This window comes from Cygnus olor, chromosome 4 (assembly GCF_009769625.2).
Source record: "Cygnus olor isolate bCygOlo1 chromosome 4, bCygOlo1.pri.v2, whole genome shotgun sequence".
Classification (NCBI taxonomy): domain Eukaryota; kingdom Metazoa; phylum Chordata; class Aves; order Anseriformes; family Anatidae; genus Cygnus; species Cygnus olor.
In genome coordinates, this window is record NC_049172.1 from 52,864,085 (window position 1) to 52,884,630 (window position 20,546).

The 20,546-nt window shown below is 41.6% G+C and overlaps 1 protein-coding gene across 3 annotated transcripts in view; it reads right to left on the minus strand.

Moving 5' to 3' along the window:
* LIMCH1 (LIM and calponin homology domains 1) overlaps window positions 1-20,546 on the minus strand; it is a 174,522-nt gene that overhangs the window by 65,253 nt on the left and 88,723 nt on the right. For all 3 annotated transcript variants that reach the window (XM_040554967.1, XM_040554966.1, XM_040554968.1), the window contains exons 4-5: window positions 5,417-5,523; window positions 2,041-2,071 (exon numbers count right to left, since the gene is read on the minus strand). In XM_040554967.1, coding sequence (XP_040410901.1) covers window positions 2,041-2,071; window positions 5,417-5,523 — 138 coding nt within the window. The remainder of the gene's footprint in view (window positions 1-2,040; window positions 2,072-5,416; window positions 5,524-20,546) is intronic.

The window sequence follows — 20,546 nt, forward strand, 5'->3', positions numbered from 1 at the left end:
TGATCACCAAATGAAGTTCAATTCTGTGCTTTGCACTGGTTAAAAATATCAAAGCACCACCTCAGAACTTAAGGCATTTTCTCATGTAGTGCTCATTACTTCTGCCCATTCCGTGACATAGCAAAGTATTTAACTGCAGAACAATCAGGAAATATTTTGATGTGGAAAAGATGTGCAAACAATAATAAATGATAATTGCCTTTAATAGCTGCCATTAATCATCTTATAAAGTTAAATAAACAGAAGTACATTATTCTATGTACTGATGGGACAGGCCCATGTAATGTATACTATAAAATGAATTAAAGAAATAGGGCTACAAGAAAACCCATGGGGGTGTTGGGGACAGGCATCTCTGCCAGGCCTTTCCCTAAAACGTGCACCCAAATTCCTTCAGTACATCCTCCTCAGTCACATATACTAGACTCCTGATAATCTTTTCTCAACCAACCTTCTCTACCATCTCTGTCCTTCCTACCAGTGTGATACCTGAAGTCACACACGGCACTCCAGCTGAGGCCCTGCCAGAAAATACTGCATGTGGCATGCAGATTGTCTGTTTAAGAACACAACCGTGGTGCATAATATAAATAATATACATGCCATTAAAATAATTGAATAAAGTTTTTAAGACAGTTCAAAAAATTTTTCCTCATTTTTAAAATTATATCCAAATTGATACTACCGTGCTGAGGAAAACAAGGTGGTTTTGTCAATACTCATTTTTTTGTCTTGAAAAAAATAAGTATCTGAACAATTTTCCTTCACCCATCACTACTCAACACAGAACAACAAATTTATGTAAAAATCCCTTACAGCACATGTTCTCAAGTTAAGTGGAAACACTTGTGAATCTAGCACTCGTAGCAACGAGGAAGCTGTCCAATTCATTTAGCCATTCAGTTCTCTGAAGAAGGTTGTGGTATTTTTATTTACTTCTGCTAGCATTTGGTCACTTTCTATCTTCTGCCTTTCTTTATCCATGGCTTTTTTTTTTTTTTTTCCCCCAAATAATGTCACATTTGCAAGCAATTCCGATTGGCTGCAAGCCGAGATTGCAGTATTGTGCACCTGGAAAGTATACATTGCCTGCAAACACACTGCGGAGAACACTTCTGAAACCTTACCTTTGCAACAATACGTCTATACAAGTACACATAGCCAGCGCCCAGAAGGGTGCTAAAATGCTGAAAGCTGAACTCTTCCCCTACAACTCTGCGTGTCAGATGCAGAAGATATTACTTTAATGATGGTGGGAAAGACTGAACGAAATAGTTTTTCTTTTCTTTTCCTTTTTTTTTTCCTTTTTTTTTTTTTAACCTGCAGTCATGATTACTGGCTTGCGAAGTTATTAGGAAAAGGTCTTGGCATTTCCTAGCAGTTTATAGGGATGTAAGCCAAATATAAAATTGAATTTATAGCAGTTTACAGCTGACTAAGGAGCAAGAGCTCGCTAGGCTTTAGAAGAATACCTAACTCTGAGTCCAGCAAAGTTTAGCCATTTTATTTTCCACTTAACAATTACAGAATCCATTACCATTGCCATTAGTTCAAATCAGCAAGAAATTAAAGCTAAATGGAATTAGCCTTTCTGGGAAAACATTTATTTGGAAGAAAAACAAGAAAGCTAGCAAATCTGATAGAAAATTCATATGCAGATGGAATGGTAATTTGCTTCATTTTAAATCCTTTTAAATAACTCACTTTATGTCTATATATCCATGAAAGGTTTCAAAGGAGTAGTAGTTCATGGGTAAGTCAGGCCATTCCCACTGAAAGCCGTCCCACAGTGGACAGCACAGAGATCAGTTTGCTTATTTCTTTATCTAAGCGAAGACAAATATTCTCCGTTTTATGTCTCCCGTAAGGCTGCTTTGCCATAGCCGCTCTACCTAAGTTCCCAGTACAACCCAGTTAGATATGTATTCAGGACTTCTCAGTGATACTCAACTCTACAGGTTTTTTACTGACAAAGTTCTAGCTCAGGCCAAATACAGGATAAACCAGACAAAAAAAAAATACTCCAGGTCATGTACTTACATTTTTCAGCTTCCTACTATAGTCAATGTTCCTGGTTGCACACACACACACGCACAAAAAAGAAAGAGGAAAAAAAAAATCAGAAAGCAGACATACTTTTCAAGAGCGTGTATGCAGCAGATCACGTTTTCCCTAACAAAAGTCTGCAGAATGCTTCTGCTGGCTGGAAACACATGAAAGCTAAGAAGATGTAGTTCACACATTCATTTATTCATAACGTGGGAGTATTTTGTCACCATTACTTCAATCATTAAATTATAATTCTGGAAGTACAAAAGAAAATGAGTTTGTAATGGTCCCACAGTAAAGTAGGACAGAGCCAAGAATATTTCCTTTAAACAGAGGTGCTGATTTGTTCAAAAAAGAAGACCAAAGACCTCACTGCTAAAATCCACTCTGCAGTAACCCAATAGTCAGGTTCTGCTCCGTGATAAATCATGCAACCCATACAGATTCTGAAAGCAACCGAACATGCATATGACTCCAAGGAAATCAACACCAAGCATTAATGAAATATAGCAGGTGTTTCTGTGGAAACAAGCACCACAAAGAACAAAGCAGATAGGTGAAGCAATAAAGATCCTGGCGGTTACAACAGAACCTGCTGAGGAAAGCATATTCTACTGTCTGAACGTATACTCGAGAGCTCAGACTCAACATAGGCATCCTTCTCAATTTATTTTTTCACTAACATTTAGCAAAAAGGGTGTAAGTTTGTTAGAAACAACAAAGCAGAACGTTTGCACAGACATAAACAACATTTCAAAATTCAGCAGAGTAACCATCAGAAAAAAGAATGAAGGAAATGTGTATCACATTTAGGTGCTAAAAATAAATGACTATTTCAGATTTAGTACAGATTGTCTCCTGATTATTGTATAACAGGATTGCTTTCTACTATAACATTAAGTCAACATTAAAGGTTACCTGAGAAAAACAAAAATAAATGTACTTAAATCTGTGAGAATAACAAAAACTTAAATATAGGCCAACACAAAAATGAAGAACTTTTGGTATCTTTTTTAAGCCAAAATTTTATCCATCAATACCTACATGTTAAAAAAAAAAAAGTACTATTTTTTTCTTAATAAAATAGCAGTGGAAAAAAGTCTTGTTTAACAAGTCAAGAAGAAATTCCTTACAGCATTAGCTCATAACCTTTATAAGCTGAATGATCCAAAAAAAATAGATCTAATACCTACTTCAATTAGCACCTATATGAAAAAAGGTTAAAAACTGTCATTATGTTAATCATGTGCAATAATGTCGTATTTGTCCTTTACCACTGAACAAATACCTTTTTTACTGTGTTAAAAAAAAAAAAAGTCTTCAAAGAGGGAAAAATCACCTTCATACTTAGAGATCTAGCTAGCAGAAGACAGTCTTGAACATATTTCTCTACAAAAGTCATGGACTTGGCTTGTACACCTCTCTCGGTTACTCAGCATGAGCTTGGACAGTACTAGAAAAACATTTGGCTCGTTTCCACAGCTGCTTTCTCTGAAGAGCTGATGGGAGAAAAAAATCCATGCCAGTGGGACACTTCACATCTATCGAGCATCGTACGCAGCCAAGGGCCAAGGCAGCTCTGCAGTTTATTACTCCTGGTGGAAGTTGCTTACATGCTGGACAGCTCTCCTTGGAGCTGCACGCGAGCCCCAGCCTCCAAGCTGCTTCCTCCGAGCTGCTCTGCTCTCCTCACCTCTAAAAGATCAAGCTTCTTATAATGACCATTTATCTCTGGTTTTATATGGAGATTAGGGGTTGTTTTGCAGCTCTCTCCAGCCACTCGTTGCCATGATTTTACAGGACGTGACAAGGAACCTCTTTCGTTGCAATATTACCAGATTTAGAACTAGGGTGGGAAAACTTCACTGCAGGCTCATTACATGGTCCCCTCTGGTGCTGTGTACTCTACCGGTATGTACATGCAAGAAGTGCCTCAGACTCAGAGCCAGAAACTTGGAAAAGAGCAAAAAGTGGGAGACTATTCCTCAAAGCAAGGAAAGTGGCCAATTTGATTTTTCAGAACCTTTGTATTTTCCCAGACAGTGCTGAACACCAGGAAAACTTGCCCAGCTTTCAATGCCAGAAGGGGAAAAAAAAAACAACCTAGAATGCCGCTGAAATTCAGTAAATTGTTTCCATATACTTTTCTAAAATGGATATGTCTGACCAGGATTTCATTAGTGATTTTTTTTGGCCAAATCTTTCTGGCCAAATGAAGCAAGGCCATTCAATCAACTCAGCAGTATTTGCCTGTCTGTAGAGCAATAACTTTTTAGTGTAACATGACGGACCCGAAGAATTCATGAAAACTTCATGACAAAAAGCATTAAAAGTCTTTGTTAATTTTATGAAACACCGTGGGTGCTCTTGCTTTTGGGGAGTGAGGAACTTGACTGGCACTTGTATAAATGAGTAAAAAAAAGAGTTTGACTGTTCCTGTTCCTACACGATAGTAACATCTTCCCTGAAAGGAACATCTCTTGTTTAAGACCTCAATCTATGACTGCATAGACTTTGATTGAAGCCTGCTCTCTGCAGCCTTAGGCTAGTCAGTAATTCTTTCTCTGCCAATTTCATATCCATACTTTACATCACTTTGTAGTGTAAAATGCTGAAAATACAAGCACTACAGTCTGACCACCTCGCTATAAGGGATGTGTACAAACCATGGCAAAAAGCTATTAATTTGGGGGCTGGAAATTTTTAAAATCATTTCAGAAAAAAAAAAAAGAAGAGTGAATTAGTTATTAATTAGTTATTAGCAAGAAGAATCTCTTGATATGTGTGTGGTAATCTGTGTGGCAGTAGGTGTGTGGCTTTGGTAAAAAAAAATCTAAACTGTGGCATTTCCAGTTCATGCAGTTTGGACGGAAGTCCTCAGCCCAAATGCTGTGTCACAACCTATTGTTCTTGATAGAAAATAAACAGACCATGCTCATTGTCTGCACCTTGTGGAGTCTGAGACCTATAAATGTCTTATAATGCATCTTCAAAACAGTTTAATTTGCAATAACAGAGCAGTGTTTTTTTTCCACAGCCTACACTGTTCATAAATTGGATAGACTAAAAATGCTATTAATTTAAACTCACAAACCCCATAAGTCCCACACGGTCTCATTGTTTGAACTAAATCAGTATTTTAAAAGACCTGTGGTTGATCTCTCTGGGAAAAATAACTCTTAGAGAAAGACTGTTTAAGAGAACAATGTATTCTTCCCGGCACTGAAAGTTTCAAAAATCTCAGCTTCCTATTTGCTTTATACAAATGACAGTTCTATACCTTTTTTGCTCATCCTCAAATATTTACCATCTAATCACATGCATCTGAGAGTATAACATGCTCATCACAAACTGCTGTTGTACTTACTTGACAGTCACTCTGTTCGATGTGTCCTGCAGGTCACCGGGATCAAACAGCTGGGATTCTTTAAGTCCCAGCTCTTTGCAGCCTCTTAAGAATAAGATGATATTATCCTGAAACGAGGCACAAAAAAAAAATTACTTTTAACTTTTCTTACTTTGAAAAGGTAATCTTACTGAACCAACATCTCCCTAATTCAGCAACAGCTCACTGAGTCGCATCGTTAGCTAGATGACGAACCAAAGCCATTGCCAGTCACCTAATTTAGTAAGACAGTATGTGCTTTGCTTGAAAACCAGCTAAATATAAAATAAAACTATATATATATATAAATATATATATAAACTAACTGCAACAAGTTTGTTGAATTTTCTCTTTCCAAACCCAGATGTTGGCAACTTCTTTCAATGAAAAGGCCCTGATAATTTCCCCACCTACTGCTGTAGGCAGCCAACAAAAGTTCAGCATGTTACAAGGCAGAAAAGAAACGGCTGGATTTCTGAAACAAGTGGGAAAGGCAGGTATGGAACATCCTGCCATCATTTAAGCAAACAGTTTGTTCAGAAAACGTTCCGCATGTCAATACAAACACAAGCCAGTTACTCCTATTTCACACAACCATCTTCTTGCCCCTCTGACCTTAACCTGCCAGAAAAACCTCTTTGGGAAAAGAGGTAGGTGCTCTCTCCACAAATAAGAAGCCTGAAACTACACTTTAGATAACCACTGTCTGTAAGCAGAAGCAACACCAACTTTGTAACACCATTCATGGAGGATTTACACTTTTCAGCGTGACTTACTGTTGCATTAACCAGTAACTGAAATTAAGCCATAACTGATGCAAGCCTCTTTCAAACCAAAAAGGGCTGAAGGCACATGGGTTTGCGTGGAGGGATTAAATCTGTATGTGTGCACAGATGTTTAATGTATATTTTATACTTACACATATGCACGTACACCACCACCCCTTTTACAGAACCAGAGGAGCTTTCTTATGTAGATAAGAGCTGAAGATCAAGCGAACAAGTTACCAGATATATACACTGCTAACTCAGCAGCTGCAATGACAAGTGTGTGGACAAGTAAAGATGTAACGTACAGCTTGATATCCTCTAGGGCCTCTCATCTTCAACCTCCAGCAGGAGGTGACCTGCCCTATGAGCAGTTAAGAGGAGAAGCCCCACAGTGTGTGGCGGACACCTGAAGGACAGACTCCCACCTGTATAAAACTTAGGAAGCAAAGGCCTGAAGAGAGCGGGCAGCTCTCTCCTGGCTACCCCAGCGTGGCAGCGTGCAGCAGGAGCCCAGAGCTGTCCCCACGTCCGCTGCCAGGCTTTTGTTGGTGTGCTCCTGATGCAGCCCCCTTTACGCTGCCAGGGCGCAGCCATCAGCATGCTAATCGCGAGGGCTCCCCGCATGCCAGCAGCCTCGCGCACAAAGCTTGCTGTCACCAGCCACCCCACAAAAAAATACGGACCTGGAAATTTAGAGGAGTCCAAATCTCCCTTTCTTCCCTGGCTGAAGCTTAACAGCCCTGGAGGGGAGACAGAGGGAAAGGAACAGCAGTCGGGAGAGCAGAAAGCCCATAACCTGGAGAGACAGCATCATTCATGACATGAAAAGATGCTTGTAAAATTCTCCATCTGGCTTACTGTTTGCATGATAATTTTTCCACAGTATTTCCAACTGCAACATGAATAACTCTTGTGTTTAGCCTTTGAAGGCGGACAGTTCTGGTCATTTCCAAATGGTGGGTGGAGCGATGTGTAAACCTAATAAAAATGCAAAAGCATTTTAAAAAAGAAGTTCCCAGCAACACTTCCTAACAAAAATACAGAGGACATACAGGACACAGGAACCAAATAGGTTTAGAAAACAATCAAGGGAGGGGAAACTCTGGGGATAACTAATTGCACCCATCTTTATGCCAAAAGTTCACATCCGAGTTATGATAAGCAGGAATGAAAATATCAGTCATTTGGCAGCAATTTACTTTGGGCTCTCAGTTCTTCTGCTGATGAACAAATGTCCACTTCTCAAAAAAAAATCACAGTGTCACAACCCTATGCCTGCTTTTGTACATGCTTCCATTTTGATGGTCATTGTAAAAATAACATTTGGCAGCAGTCACTAACACCATAGCCCTTGGGAAGCTGGCACTTTGTATTGGCACAAATAACCATGCATGTCAACAAGGTGCAATCACTGAACTCAGAAGTTTTTGCTTCTGTTAAGAATCTCAGAGTTTTTATTTCTCGATGGTACTAAAAATGGCAATTTATTTAAAAGGATAAAACAACAACAATTGTTTTCAAGTGGCAGATACTCAGGTAAACCTGTCTAGCCTGCCTATCCCCAACCCAAAATGTACCTCACGATACTACAAAACTAAGTTTTTCCTGGTTTGTTTCAGTACAGTTGAAACTTGTATTTGTCACTTCCATTAAGACACTGGAGAACAGCACTCCTAAATCACGAAAAGGGGAATGGAGTCTTATCATTACCACCCAGCTCCTAGGAAAGCCTTCTCTCTGGATTACTACACCTTTCACTGGCCAAGTCCTGGTTTCTTCAGTTCTCAAAAAATTTTGTTTATATTTTTTGAGAGAAAATACATTTCTGTATCTGTGAGCTCTACCTACTCATTTTTTGTAGTTGCCTAAAGGTAGTGTTTCTTTGCTGCTGTTGAAGTAACTAAAGAAGGGAAAAAAAAAACGAGGTGCTGCACACAAGCAGTGGTGTGTCTAAAATATCCCTCTTTACCTTCAATAAGGGACTGAAAACACACAGCTAGTGTGCATGTCCAGCTCCGTACAACTTGGCAAAGTTAAATGGGTCACGCAAGTGGGTCAGTGCAGTGGCAAGGATTGCAGCCCAGTCAGCTGGGCTGCCTCAGTTAGCAGGGCGGTATCTTTTACAGTGGGCTCAAAGACAATGCTCCCTGCCCCATACACATATGGGAACAGGACCAGAATTTGGTCCCTCCTACAAGGCAGTAACACACGATTTTCTTAATACTTGCAGGGAGATGATAATGCCTTTCTCTGAGCGGTTACTGGCTGCAATCACAGAGCTGGAGCAGATGGAGGATCAGTTGCTTGGTCAGCACATCTTTTCCTTCATGCCCGGGGGACCCACAACTGTCTCCTGCTGCCTTCTTGTGGTTTTGGTTCACACCACTAGTCAGTGACTCATTTCAATCAAGCATCTTCTCGTTTTGTCCTTCGTATACCCAGAGGAAGAGTGAGTTTAAAGATTACAGCCTGAATTTCTTTTGCAAGCTGCACAAGATTTTAGAACAGAAAAGCAGCTTTTATCTGTAAAATAACCTAAGCTATAAACAGGTTGCTTACAGAAGACAAATGCTCCAGTGTGGTGACAGATAAAGGACACACTGACTAAAGCACAGGATACAGTGACAAGTAGAAAACTAAATGCTTTGTGCTTGCCTCAGCAGAGCCATGACAGTTGCTATTAGGTCAGCCCTGTAAAAGCAATGAAACTTACTCACAAATGTTGGAAATGCAAAATTTATCAATTAAAATGTTTTGCTATCCTGAATTTCAGAACAGAAAAATTAACCGACACAAAAGACAATGAGCTTTCATGGGCAAAGACAGCCACGGACCAGCAGGAAGGGCTGGGAAGGAGCAGGGATGGACAATCAGGAGTGCGGGGCACTGGCTCCCCAGGTCAGCAGGGAGCATGAAGCTCAGCCCCAGCCCTGGGAAGGAGGGAACATAAAGCCTGAACATACCCTCAGTTTGCTCCTGCTCTCATGCTGCATTGCAACACCGTCACCTGGCCATACACGCTGGTGTGCAACTCACATGGGGGTACAACTTTCACGAGTGTGCAACATGCATGGGTGTGCAACGTGCAACCTCACCTCTACAAAACCCTTTCACCATAACGCATAACCAACCACAGATAATGCATACAGGAACGGAGGCAGAGGGACTGCACCTCCATAAAGGTGCAGGGAGGGAGATTACAATACTCATAACATTTGGGGGCTGTTTTTTAAAAGATGGATAATGTATATAATGTATAGATTGAAAAAAATGTTCATTGTATAGCTTCGGGTTATTTTCCTTGCACACGAAGTGGAGCACAAAATCCTAAATCCCATAAAAAACAACAGAAATTGGCAGTTGTGTAGGACAGACACCCTGGAAAGCCACCACAAATTCACACAGTAGCACTGCCAACACACAAGATAGTTCAAGCTAGCGAGAATCAAATATTCACAGCAGGCAAATTCCCTCCATAGGATCTGCTGATCAGATGCAATGGAAAACAGCTTGAATTTGGCCCAATTCCACTGCTTTCATCTGTCACAATAGCACACTAAGTATTCTCGCTGGATCCACGCTGCAGATCAGAAGTGCGGCTTATCGCTGTGGAATGATCATTCGTCAGATGTACCACAACACGGCCCGGATTAGATACACAGATAGACGCAGGGCAAACAAAAGAAACCCCAGCTATACGTCTGCGCAGGGTACATGTCACAGCCCAAAGTCTGCGGTCTCCTGAGCTGCCGGCAGCACCGCGCTGCTGGGCAGGACAGCTGCAGACAACCAGGTGGCATTTTTCATCTCTGGAATGCTGAAATTTTCTCTGTTCCAGAATAAATTGAATATTTCTAAAAATATCTATTTCCAAACCGCTTTTCGGAGCAATTTCGAATTCAGGCTCTTAAAAGCCTTGTGTTTACTCTCAGCATTTCTTCCTAATTCCCTCATTTTTCCATTTTATGTAAATAATTAATGATGAGCGTTTATTTTTGTAAAAGCACTGGGTCCCGACCGATTCACAGCCCGAATGAAACATTCGTGTCCATCAGGGAAGAACTTTTAGGAGAAGGGCTGAAAACTTCTATGTATATTTTACTGTATGTAGAGTATGCTTTCCTGCATACGCAGTAAAACAACACTTTCACAAAACACCGTTTTCTGTGAGATTTCAAGTCAGTGGGTTGGCAGCGATGCTCTCAAAGCCAGGCCATGTCCCTTTAGATACCTGCGGGTAAAGGCCTTACCACACGAGAACTGAAGAGAAACCCCACAGGAGCACTACGGGGGACGGGTTTAAGGCCACATAACAGGATTCCTGTCTCATGTAGCCAGCATTAAATGCAAGGTGGGGCAGAACAGAGGGTGGGTGACCTTGGAGCAAGGAGGGAAAGGAGAAGATCCCCGCCACCGGTCTGACCCAGGGCAGCAGGCCCCACAGCGGCAGCACTGACGGCCAGGCGAGCAGGCACTGCAAAAACCCCACCACACTCCACAACCTCATCTTGGCCCCAGATACCACCCCAAAGACATCAAAAGGATGGTAAAAAGGCAACTGGGAACAGAAGGAGCAGGCTGTCGTACGGCAGCTGACTCTTCTCCCTCCTCAGAGTAGCGCTTCCCAGCACCCAGACAGACAGAAAACAGGAGAAGGGCAAAGGGGAAAATTATTACCGTGTGTGCGATCATGTGAGCCCCTAGGAGAAAAAAATAGGCCCAGAGAATAAATACAGTGATGATTAGATTAAAATGAGAAGAATAACACAGTGGCAGAAGGTGAAGTTGTATGCCTCTGAAGGCAGGGCTACAGGAATAGCAGGGAAGAGGGCCAAGTTTGCCTGGAGCGCCAGCGGCAACAGTACCTCTAAGAGCTCAGCAAAAAGACAACACAGACTGTCTTGGCAAAGAAAACCTAGCCTTTTTCTGCTTCTGTTTGGGCAACCGACACGGAAGGGATGCGTCTCCTCAAGCCCTGCTCCATTCTCTCCAAAAGGGAAAAAAAAAAAAAAAAGAATTAAAAACTCCGTGAAGAAAGTGGGTCTGTTGAGAGCAGGCTGCACCTACACAAAACATACCAGAAACCCCAAAGGTGGCTCTAAGAAATCTCAAGCAATATCTAGGACTGCCGGGACACGTTCTGTACCAGACCCTGAAGATGTAGCTGGAAGTGCCAAATTCCTATCAAGGTGCTTAAACCTTGCTGCTTCCAGCCAGACTTACAAGCTACAGGTGCCTAGATCAAGAAGACGCTCCGTTTATCTTTTCAGAGCTGCTCTTAGCAATTTTGGCATCCAACAACATCTCTTGCTGATAGTTCCAATCATTAGAAGCACATTCAATGTACATTAATGAAGTATTTTAACCGAAAATAATAATTAAAACAAAACAAAACCATGCCATGAGAATTGGCAGGGGGAATCTAAAAACAGGCACAAAACTGATGAAAAGCATTACACAGACCAAGTTGTGAGTACACTTGTCCTTCAGCTATCAAAAAGCACATTGTTTAAAACTAAAAGCTTGCAATTCTTTGAGAAAATCAGAAGTCCAGCAGCAGTACTCAGTCTTAAGAAATCCTTTGTTGTTTTCCTAAATCTGTCCTTCACCACTGGGTGATTTGCTTTTTAAAAATCTTTGCCCTGTAACAAAATTCAAACACATCTGTAAGTTTCTTAGGTGACCCAGGGTATTATGATGGTTGTAACCGAAGTCCCCCCAAAGGAATGGCCACATTGTGCATAACGAAAGGCAAACACAAAAATATAAAATGGCATTGCATGTCCTGGGCAGGTAACGAAAATTTCATGCTGGGTACGGGGAGCAACCTGGGTGTTGAATAAAATGGATGATGTATCTTATTTCTGCAAATTTTTAACATGAGCTTAAAATCCCTGCAGCACTGTATGATATAAATGGAGGAAGAAAGAACATAAGCAAGAGCAGCTTTCAACTCAACTGGCGAAAGCAAACCACAGGGGGGTGGGAGGGGTGCACGCAGCACGAGCGCACAGCAGACCCTATGACTCACTAGCTAAGCAGGTCCCGAGATTTCTCCTTGCTGCATCAGGTCATTATCCCTGAAGGCATAAATAAAACATTATACAAATGGGGGCTCAGCAAACATCCTAGTCTTTGGGGGAGAGAGCAATCAGATGATGTGTATTCCCTCCAATTTGCCAGACCCAAGATACACCCAGAGATGGCTTTGTTTACAGCAATGGAGACAGAACAAAGGGGAAAAAAAGCCCACATCATTTTCAGGCTATTCATTGGCTCTGATACTGATGAAATCATAGCCAGATGTCAGCATCCACCCAATCTTGGAGAAGAGGTGCCTATCTGATGCCATATTCTATGGTAACAGCCATACTATAGCCAAGGAAGAGGTGAAGATTTCCTTTCAGCCTGTTCTCCACAGCTGTTTAGATCACAGTGCTTGGCATGCAAGGGTTTGCGCCCCATTTTCATTGCTTCTTCTGTTACCCACTTTTCATATTTTTGATGAATAAAGCCCATCAAGAGCAGGGTTAAAAACAAAACAAACAAACAGACAGAAACCATGTACATTGCAGTGCAGCCAAGGACTCCTAGAAGCTGCTGGGAATTCAACTTGCAAATCCCGAGTCCAATGGGTAAAACCACCAGTAGAGGGGAAAACACCATAAGAAAGAGACAAACCAACAAATAAACAACTAAAACCTGGTTCTTTCTGCTGAGATGGAAAGGGCTGTTATTTACCACGCTCTGTCCTGTTGATTGGGCTATGGAGAATGTGTTGGGGAAAGAGCTACAAAAAAAGAGGAGAATGAAACATCACGACAGCAATGTTCTCAGTGCAACCAGCATTCAGCATCTGTGGCGTGCACCCCCTCTCACCCACCCTCCTGGCAATATTGGTGCTACCTGAAGGAGGGGGAAAAAAAGTCATGAAGACAAATTTGACCTTTATTTGCACTCACATTTTTAGGTACTGTTTTAGGAGTGCTAGGAGCATGACTATCCTAAACACAGATTTCAAGGGACTCTCAAATCACATTTAGTGCCACACCATCTCCCTCCTGGGGAAACTGGATGTTCTCCATTCTCAGTGCACCCCTGTGGCAGCTGCTCCCACAACTGAGATCTACAATGAAATACAAAAATGGGCAAGAAATTCACAGCTAAGAAGAAAATGCTGTTTTCTAAATTCGGTTTGTTTGTGTGATTTACTATCAGGGCATGTTGTGTTAAGGAAAGTACTCAGTTTGACTACCTGCTTGAAGATCTCAAAGACAGTCATCCCAAACAAACTGCTTCAAGTAAACTAAAATACATAGACTTTAAATCTAGAGTTATAAATCATAACTATTATATCACACTATGAAAGCTTATCAATCTGCGTTTAAAAAAAAAAGAAAAAAGAAGGAATTCATAAATGAATGAAGGTGAATTACCTTCTGAGTTATGTACCCAAAAAGTACTCCCTAGGGGTAATCCCAAGGAACATTGCAAACCGCTTATGCTCCAACACAAACGTGTCTTTTACACTTTACATACAGCAATCAGCTACAGCCAAACGCTGTTGAACAAACCTTTACCTCTCCTGACTGCTGTCAAGGCAATCGTGTGTTAAGCCACAGCACAACAGATGTTTCTCAAAAGCTATTTATATACATGTTCCTGCTAAGACATTGTACTGTGCTGGTAATGAAGATTACTTATGTGAAGCAAGCCTATATGCTCGATTTTTACCATGTTTTCCTTAAATATATTTGTAGATCTACTGCAAAATACTACCTTTTCTCACATAGCCTACCTGCCTTTCTCTGCCTCCAGATTCCAGGCTTCATAGGATCATTTTATCACATCTGACATCTCAGGGCACTGTTACCCTATGCCTGCTCTCTATATTTTGACTTGGCTGTTGAGAAAAAAAAACAAAACACATTTTTTCCAGGAAAGAAAATTTTCTCCACCTGAAAAGGTGTGTCTGAGGGTCATTTGTTACTTGCCTAGCACAATCCATTATGAACCAGTTTAAGAAACTTAAAGCACATCTGAAAAAATACTTCTCAACCTACAATCACTGTACTATTCCTAGTTTTTCTCTCTTACTACAAGCAAAGCAGATAGCAAGGACAAAAAGAGTAACTGGAAATGAGCAACAGAGAGATTTAAACCTGACACTTCTCTAGTACACCGGAACCTGATCAATCATATACGCAAAGCTATATTGGAGTTACAGCCTTAATTCCCATCTTCCCCTTGCCATTTATCAGCTGTCTTCCTACTCAGGCACAGAGGCAGATCACATCGAAACTGCAAAGGTACAAAAGAAACTGGTATCTAAAATTGAAATCAAATTGACATGAAACCTCCAAAGGTGAATGCATGACCACAACCTGGCAGCCTCATAATGCCTCTTCTAATAGCAGCAACTGTTAAGATGACTTTACTTTCTTGCCCCTTTCTTTTATGAGGTATGCTCTCTTTTGCCTGGTATATTAAGCAAAGCTACCTGTTGTTTCAGCCAACGAGCAGGAAGAGTTGGCCAGCACTCTGACTTCTCTCAGCAGACAGCAATCAGCTGCACCAGGATCAGGATACTGCACAGCCTCAGCAGCTGGGGGGCCTCTGTGTCCCGATATCCAATACAGCTGCTGTAGGTGGGCCTCAAAAGATGCAAGAAGGCTGCCTGGGGGGGCTGAGGGCCTGGCAGTAGCCGTTAAAATCAGACCAAATCTCTATTCCCGAAGGCAAACAGCAAAATAGTGAAACAGCCAAGGAGGACTCATTCCTGCTCAGTTCGTGACCTCTGCAAAAAAAGCAACAAATTCCTTTTCTCCTTTCAAATTAAACATCTACTCTTTATTGCCAAGGAATATGTTTTAATAATCTGGGGTGTTCAAGGTTTGATAAACATCAGAAATCTCTTTGCTGCTGTTACATGATACCTGAAATACATCTTCCCCCCACTCACAGCTTTGCATTTTCATGCCAACATTACATAAAACATACTGGACTTCTTTAACATACAGGTTGGGGTTTCCTTGCAAATACTTCTAAAAGAAGCCGTTCAAGTCCAAAAAACACCTTTTTTTTTTAATTGGCTTTTTGTACTGAATGAAGTTCCAGCACATTCCAATTGGAAAACCTACATTATTGTTTCTATTTTCAGCTAAAAAAAAAATAATTTCACATGTAGATGTCTAGGACAATTTCAGTGAGGAAAGAAAGGGGAAGAAAATAATTTAGTTTGTTACAAGTAGATTTTATAGGCAACCAAAATATCTGTGCAAAAAGCTGTAAAGTAAGTCAGTGCCTATTCTTAACTTTGACCGTATAGATTTTAACTGCCTAAATTACTGAATATCACAACACTCAATCTATATATATGATGTTTCTTTCTCAGATTGGAAAACATGTGTTTGGTGTCCGGTCATCTTGAATATCTCCAGTTTTGGCTTTTTAATGATAAATACCCAAGGCAAGACGAGCCACCCAACAGGTTGGCGGCAATTTATTTTCCTTCCCAATACAGCCACCAGCAACGCACTCCCTAGATGCAGTTCAAGAACTAACACTATTATTCATGAAGCTATGGCAGCTGCAAACTCAGGTGGACTACACCGAATAGCCAACCTAAATTACCACTGTTGATTAAGTCTACAGATATTGTGCAAATATGCCCTTCTAGGGCCACTTGGAAAGCAGGATTCATGGATTACATTTGGATGGCAGCATGGTTTACAGTTCTGAACACCAAGCTTTCAGGAAGAATAAAAGGTAGTACAATAATATACTGTTTTTAAGACTTTCCTTAAGTTTATGGGCATAAAAACAACGGTTAAAACGAGAGGGAAAGAAAGGAACTCCTCTTTAATGCAGGGTGTTCCTATTGCAAGGCTTTCTCCCAGCTCTTGCAGAATGGTTCTGGTTCTTCTGGGCAGTGAAAAATAAGACAGAAAAGGATCTTTCCTCTTACAGGACAGATATTCCTGTACTTCCATTTACTGTAAACATACTGGAGACGTATTTGGGGCGTACTGCTACATCCTACCTCCTGAGAATGCAGAACGCCACAAGGGTAGGGAGATGAACACATGCATCGCACCGAGTCTTACGAACACGAGCTATGGGGTGAGAATGGCAGAAATAGCTTGTCACGTCTATTAGTGGTGGGAAAAGAGAGAGGAAACAAATCAGCTCTCAGTGATAAATCATTCTTATCATTTCAGCATATATCCTCCTCCCTGCCGTCCTAACTAGACCAGATCTTCTTTTGTTTGTAGAGGAAAACAACCAAACCCTGCTTACACTTCAGTCATGAGCAAGGCTAGCAGAGATGTTCATGCATCCTACAACAACAAGCTTCCAATTCCTCACCTACTATTTCCGAAAACCTTTACAATTTAAACCCACATTATACGAGTAGATACAACTTAGCTGGTAAGTACCTATAAAGGAAAAGGGTAAGCTTAAAGCAAGTACTATTTATTCCTTTTTCAACAGAGGGACTCAGACTACAGTTGGTAGATCAGAGAGAGGTGTATCTAGAGCACAGAACCAGCACAGCCCAGCAAGTTTATTAGGCCAGGCTTCATGGGCCATGAAAGCAGCTGTACTAGCTCCAGAGCCAACAACAAACCGCGAGCAATTTAGCTGAGTTAAAGCCCTGCAGAGCCCCAGTCCCAAGCCAGCTCACATGTCTCCAAACCGCTCCCGCAGATGCATTTTTCTGGAGAACGCAAATGTTACACACAGCTACCCAAAATCAGCTCACGGCCAGCAGGACTTATTGGCTTTGGCAAGAACCTCAACATTGCCCTTCCTAGGGCCTGGGGAGTATCCATCAGACACAGCACTGCCTTGCCTGAACACATGCAACCAGTTCAGGCTCTGCACCGTGCTCAAGCTTAGCAGCCCTGCAGGCTGGAGATCCTACTACAGAGCCACCTGGGACTTACGAGGTCAACAGATGTAGTCCTATTAAAAAAGGGGGGTTACAGAGCTATGCGACCACTTTGTGTGATGCGGGGACACTGCCTGAACTGTAGCAGCAGTGCTCCTTGTGCTTGTGCCAGCCAGCCCAGATCTGTAGAGGGGCTTCAGCAGGTTCAACATTCCCCTGATCCTCATCTAGGGGCTGGAGCAGGATGATCTTTAAGGTCCCTTCCAACCCAAGCCATTCTATGATTCAATGATTCCATGACCCTGCATGTGACTGCAGAGAGCCAGGAGAGACAGCCAGCACACAGGCAGTGCCCACTTTCTGGGGCTTTGCATACCTGATAACCCCAAGGCATGCTCTGCTTTGCCACGAAGCTGATCTTAACAGCTTTGGGTCACTCACCCCCAGGACAGGCAGAAGGTCCTGGACTTGAGCAGCAATCCTACAAGGGCTGGCCTGAGGCCGTGCTGAGCTTCCATTATCTGGTATACCCAAAAGACAAGGTTATAAGTAGTATATAAACAGTATTTGTGTCCAGCTGTACAGTAGAATAATTCATACTGGAAACTATGAAGGAGAATACTGACCACAGTCTGAAGTTTTTTGATCTGCAATTTGCTTACATAACAGTTTGTACACAGGACTAAGCGCTGGATTTCTAACGCTTCTCACTAAATTTCAGCCAAAAGAATAGAATAAGCAGTGTGAACGACTCTTGGGAAGATAAAACTATCTGCAAGAATTTTTATGCAAGTACTGTGACAATACCAAGTACACCTGCAATGACACAGTTCTTCAAAAATATCAGAAAGCCTAGAATCCAAGCAGTTTCAGTTCTCTAAGACCGTATTTTAGAAAGTAAATTTTAATCAGGATTGGGTGGCTCAAAAGATTGGGTAATAGTATTTAAAAAAGCAAGTGATTAATCTGTGATCAACCAGAGAGTAAGGACTAAAGAGCATTTAAGGTCTCAAACACCCCTGGAAACCAGCCAGCTTAGCCTAATGCTATGGGTGCTGACTCCAGGCAGATTTGGGAATTTATACTTTCTCACGCAGTCCTCATGCTTATGAGTAGCTTCCTCTAAATTTAAGTAGAGCCACTCCGTGATTCTCCCCAGAAATCTACACTGTAGTCATGCTTATGAAAAGCCAGCGACATTTAGACCCCAGGCTTGCTGATAATGCTATGCTGACAAACACCTTGTTTCACCGTTACCTTTCTCACAATATCTGTGTTGTTTCTAAATTACAAGCTTCTGAGGTCACAGACTATGGTTTTCAAATACCATACAGCATCTCGTGTAAAAGGGATGAAGAGATTCCTACCAGTAGGCTTGATGCTTACTTTTCTGGAAAACATATTTTGATCACTGTTGGCTGTACTATTCAAAGATCTGAGATGCTCAGAAATCAAGGCCAGGCATTCTGAAGATACAGCTCCTAAGCTCCTTCAAACTAATAATTATATGGGATTGACTTTTTCTCTGTTGGTTATTTTAGATAGAATGAAAGAACAAGCAACAACTGGTGTTGTATTTCTGAAGATAAAGTATCACCCACTCTGAGACAATTCTGCTAATACCCTGCTCACTCAAATATTTGTTTGTCTGCAACGTTTCTCTGAGAGGATGTAATTACCTCGCTTATTCCTCGTCTAAAATTCTTGTCCACTGAAATATTAAATTCCACTCAGCCACTCTTCAGCACTGTAAAAATAAAATACAGGCATGCATGCTAAGAAGGAAGATGAAGCTAGCCTCATCCTGTTTCTCAAATAAAATAATAAAAAAAAAAAACAGAAAAAAAAAACAAAATCCAGTCTGCAAAGACAAACTGTCAGGTTTCTTTTTTCCATAAGTTTGTTCCTAAACACTGACTTTGTAGCAAATTTTACCTGCCCTTCTGGTGCAAAAGAAAGCACCTATTTATTTATTTCTACTGGCCTCTTTGGAGGCTTTTACAGAAGTTCAGACAGAACTCTCTGAGGAATGTTCCATATGATTTACAAGTTTGCAACTAATTTTGCCAATGATTAATGCAACTCCTGCATTTGTTCATAATTTGTTTTATGAAAGAATATACATTGTGTCCAATATATACTACCAAGCCTGCAGTGGCTTTTATTCGGCAAAATTTGCTTATATTTTATCTGAAAATAAACACCACAGCAAAACAGCATGTCTGTGTCAGATGTGTGGTGTTCTCGGGACATTTCAAGTTATGCTTTTCATGAAATTGTTGTGGTTTAAGAAGCAACTACTGCCTGACCTCTTCGGGGATAACAGGAGAAACTTAATGAAAGAAAACATCCGAGAATTGTACAACGAGAAAGGGTTTTTCTATTTCTGCATGTCAGGTAAAAGCTGTATAAATTGTTTTTCTACATCAGCAGTTGATAGAGTTTTATTAGTTTGTGCTACTGACCTGTGCAGACAGCTTTTTGGCACTATTTTCACAACTTGTACAGTATCGCCTCAGTTATCCAGATCTTCTTGTTATCTCAGCAAGGGTCAAATTCCTGACATGTATTAATTACGCCGAAAATTACCCTGGATTACTTGAAACCTCAAATAACTGATCCTATTCACCGTCCTCCCTTTTAAATAACAGAGGACATACTGTGTGGTGGTGCTAAAACTTTGTAGCTGATCCCTGTAACTCCAGAAATTAATACAGAAACGTCACACTTCTTATCTAGCGGGCCTGCTGGCTCTGGTCTGGAAACCAGGACCAAAATGCAGATGTAGTTTGTAGAACCATTCTACTCATTCACATGGCTGTGGAGCAGGAGGTAGGAAGGACAGACAGCAAGGTTAAAAACAAAAACCTCCAAACAGCATTCCTGATCCACGCACTGCTGACCAAGGAGATGGAGCCGCTTCATAGTACCGTGCTCTGTAGCTGACAAAATGACCTTGAATCCCTCCCATCGTCAGCCAAAGACTAGCGGCTGCCTGCACAATAAGCACACGTCCCACTGACACTCAAGCTTTTTATATGTGGGATTCCTGGTCTCCATCTCCTCACACACCTCCCACCCCAGAACCTGGCAATCAGGCCCCCAGCTTGCCCCAGATGTACCCACCGAGCAGCCTTGCAGGAGCCTCTACGCCGAAATTACCGGAGCTGGGACGTGCAGGTGAGAAGGCCAAGGCCTGCGGGCAGCGCACACGTCCAGCCAGCGCCAGGCCTGAGCTCTGAGGTCCCCGACACTGTTGCTAGGTAGGGGTGGTAAAGATAGGATCGGTTTTGGAAAAAGCCAGCAAGCCTCCTTCCGACCGAACTAAAAACAGTATCCAAAGGACAAGAGCGAGGTGGCAGCTTTCGCTAGGAGAGGTTATTAGCAGCAGCCAGGGCTGCTTGGAAACACCAGTGGGATTTGCTGGCGGGGCAGCCGTGCCACCCAA